The sequence below is a fragment of the Tarenaya hassleriana genome, unplaced genomic scaffold, assembly GCF_000463585.1.
Source record: "Tarenaya hassleriana unplaced genomic scaffold, ASM46358v1 Cleome22, whole genome shotgun sequence".
Taxonomy (NCBI): Eukaryota; Viridiplantae; Streptophyta; class Magnoliopsida; order Brassicales; family Cleomaceae; genus Tarenaya; species Tarenaya hassleriana.
In genome coordinates this window covers 2,130,925-2,133,989 of record NW_010965541.1, presented here as the reverse complement: position 1 = coordinate 2,133,989, position 3,065 = coordinate 2,130,925, and the positions used below count along the sequence as shown (strand labels likewise).

Below are 3,065 nucleotides of genomic sequence, written 5' to 3'. Positions count from 1 at the left end.
CCGGTTCTAGCCGCAGGTATGGCTCCAGCTGCTGGAGGTGGCATCTGACCCTGATACTGTTGCCACATCCTCTCGCAGAACTGTCGAAAGTCCTCTGGCATGGGGTTAGGGATAGGTGCTTCCGCTGCCCCGAGTCTAGGCGCAGGTCGTGCACGTCGTGGAGGCATAGTCACTGTAGACATTGAAAAGGAGACTTAGTCCCGGTGACTTCGAGATCATGCATTAACTTTTCAAAACATTGTCTGTCAAAAATAGAAAACTTTTAAAAATCATGTTTTTGAAAACCTTCTCAAAACATTTTTACTGATATCAAGTTTTCGCATATTCTTTTCCGAGGAAAGAACTGCTCTGATACCAAATTGTGACACCCGTAACCCCGTATCCCGCTTACAGGTTGTGCCACGTGGACAATAAAATCACAATCGGAAAATTTCGAAATATGAACTCGCGGGAAAGTTAAAACGATCCATTTTAAATATAATACAGCGGAACACATTATAAAATACATCAATACGTTCGCACACGCTTGGAACGGTACCAGTACATAATACAAGTGGTGTGAAAACTATAACACAAAAAGTTCGAAGATCACCACTCTTTATTTTTGAAAACAGAATGCGTTAAAGATAATTATACATGATCAGGAAGTCTAGCTGTCACCGGGTCCCGTGTCTGCCTCAGTCACTGTTGCTGCTCACGACCTGAAACGTTGCATAACAACGTCCTAAGCTACGTGCTTAGGGAGGAATTCGGGTGTAACCCGAGATTTCTATTTTTATTGAAACCGGCCAAGCAATATAGTCAATATTATAATATACAAGCGACGAGAAATATCAATCAGATCAATCATCGTGAAAATCAATCAGCAATCTCAAACAAATCCGTCAATCGTCTCTACGTGTATCTCACACGTAGGTAATTCAACAACTCATTCATGCCTGTGTCGAACACGAGGCGCAACAGTCCAAGCAAAAATCGTTTGCGAGGACCTCACCTCCTCTGGGATGACTGTGGTGGTGGTGGCCGAACCGCCGGTAATTTCCCCTTGTCTCGGGAGTCACTAGTCTGACCAGTACTGGTGGAAGGTCGACTAATGAAGAATCTTCTGGTTGGGGTTCGGTCTCGGATCCGGGCCTCCTGCAGCTCCTCACGCTCGCCTCGCTCCATCTTCTCGAGCTGGCAGATGTATCGGTTCAAGGTAGGATACTCCAGTACCTCGATCTTCCTTCGCAGAGAGGGGCGAAGACCAGCAACAAACTTCTGAATCTTCAATCTTTCGGTAGGAACAAGATTAGCTCCATATCGTAGGAGCCTAGTAAATTCCGCCTCATAGTCACCAACAGAACGGTCACCCTGCTGGAGATTGATGAACTCCACGAGACGATGTTCCTGATCATGTCGCTTGTAATATTTCTCCTCGAACTCAGCTTGAAACTCATCCCACGTGAACTGATGTCCAGGAATAGTGTCTCGCACAACTCCATCCCACCAGTGGCGAGCTTGTCCGAACAGATGGTGACTCGCTATCTCTGCTCGATACTGTAGTGGACACCGTAGATAATCAAAGTCATGTGTGATCCGCACCAACCAGTCCTCAGCAACTTCAGGAATCTGAGAACCCTCAAACCTCGGGGTGTTCATGGCCCGAAGTTCCTTGATCAGTGCAAGGTAATCCACGCCTACTGGTGCGTGAAACGCCGGCAGACCTGGTGGAGGTGGTGGTGGAACATACTCTGGTCTAGCCGCAGGTATGGCTCCAGCTGCTGGAGGTGGCATCTGACCCTGATACTGTTGCCACATCCTCTCGCAGAACTGTCGAAAGTCCTCTGGCATGGGGTTAGGGATAGGTGCTTCCGCTGCCCCGAGTCTAGGCGCAGGTCGTGCACGTCGTGGAGGCATAGTCACTGTAGACATTGAAAAGGAGACTTAGTCCCGGTGACTTCGAGATCATGCATTAACTTTTCAAAACATTGTCTGTCAAAAATAGAAAACTTTTAAAAATCATGTTTTTGAAAACCTTCTCAAAACATTTTTACTGATATCAAGTTTTCGCATATTCTTTTCCGAGGAAAGAACTGCTCTGATACCAAATTGTGACACCCGTAACCCCGTATCCCGCTTACAGGTTGTGCCACGTGGACAATAAAATCACAATCGGAAAATTTCGAAATATAAACTCGCGGGAAAGTTAAAACGATCCATTTTAAATATAATACAGCGGAAGACATTATAAAATACATCAATACGTTCGCACACGCTTGGAACGGTACCAGTACATAATACAAGTGGTGTGAAAACTATAACACAAAAAGTTCGAAGATCACCACTCTTTATTTTTGAAAACAGAATGCGTTAAAGATAATTATACATGATCAGGAAGTCTAGCTGTCACCGGGTCCCGTGTCTGCCTCAGTCACTGTTGCTGCTCACGACCTGAAACGTTGCATAACAACGTCCTAAGCTACGTGCTTAGGGAGGAATTCGGGTGTAACCCGAGATTTCTATTTTTATTGAAAACGGCCAAGCAATATAGTCAATAATATACATATACATGCGACGGGATATTTCAATAAAATCAATCATCATTGAATCAATCAGCATTCTCAAACAATGTCCGTCAATCGTCTCTACGTGTATATCACACGTAGGTAAATACAACAACTCGTTCATGCCTGTGTCGAACACGAGGCGCAACAGTCCAAGCAAAAATCGTTTGCGAGGACCTCAAGTGATCTTCATACTCCTCATCGGTCACCGATATCACGGCTCTCGGTACCGGTCATCCCATACCCACTCCAGACATCGATCCCCGATGACGCCGACTGCCGGGCGAAGCAGCTCTATGCTAACTCCCCCTCGCCGACCATCCGCCTCGGAAAAATACTCATCAGACTCGAGCTCAAATCTTTCAGAGTATATCCGTACCACCTCGCCGGGGGACACACGCAACTACCCGGGTCTCAGGTTTATTTGCCAGTCAACGGGTGACACACGCAAACCCGAAGTCCGTTCCATGGCCAATGGAACGTTGGCGCGGTTGCCAAAGAACCGTACTTCCTCGTCAC

General features: G+C 46.4%; 1 protein-coding gene across 1 annotated transcript; it reads right to left on the bottom strand.

Moving 5' to 3' along the window:
- Positions 1 to 990: 990 nt before the first annotated feature.
- LOC104815156 lies at positions 991 to 3,058 on the bottom strand. The gene is made up of 2 exons (XM_010543472.1): positions 2,369 to 3,058; positions 991 to 1,904 (listed from the first exon to the last, which is right to left on the bottom strand). Exon 2 carries the CDS (start codon positions 1,897 to 1,899, stop codon positions 991 to 993), a length of 909 nt encoding a protein of 302 aa, XP_010541774.1. The 5' UTR covers positions 1,900 to 1,904; positions 2,369 to 3,058.
- Positions 3,059 to 3,065: the final 7 nt, after the last annotated feature.

Coding starts and splice junctions, on each gene's coding strand:
- LOC104815156 (XM_010543472.1), bottom strand. CDS start 1,899: ATGCCTCCACGACGTGCACGACCTGCGCCTAGACTCGGGGCAGCGGAA.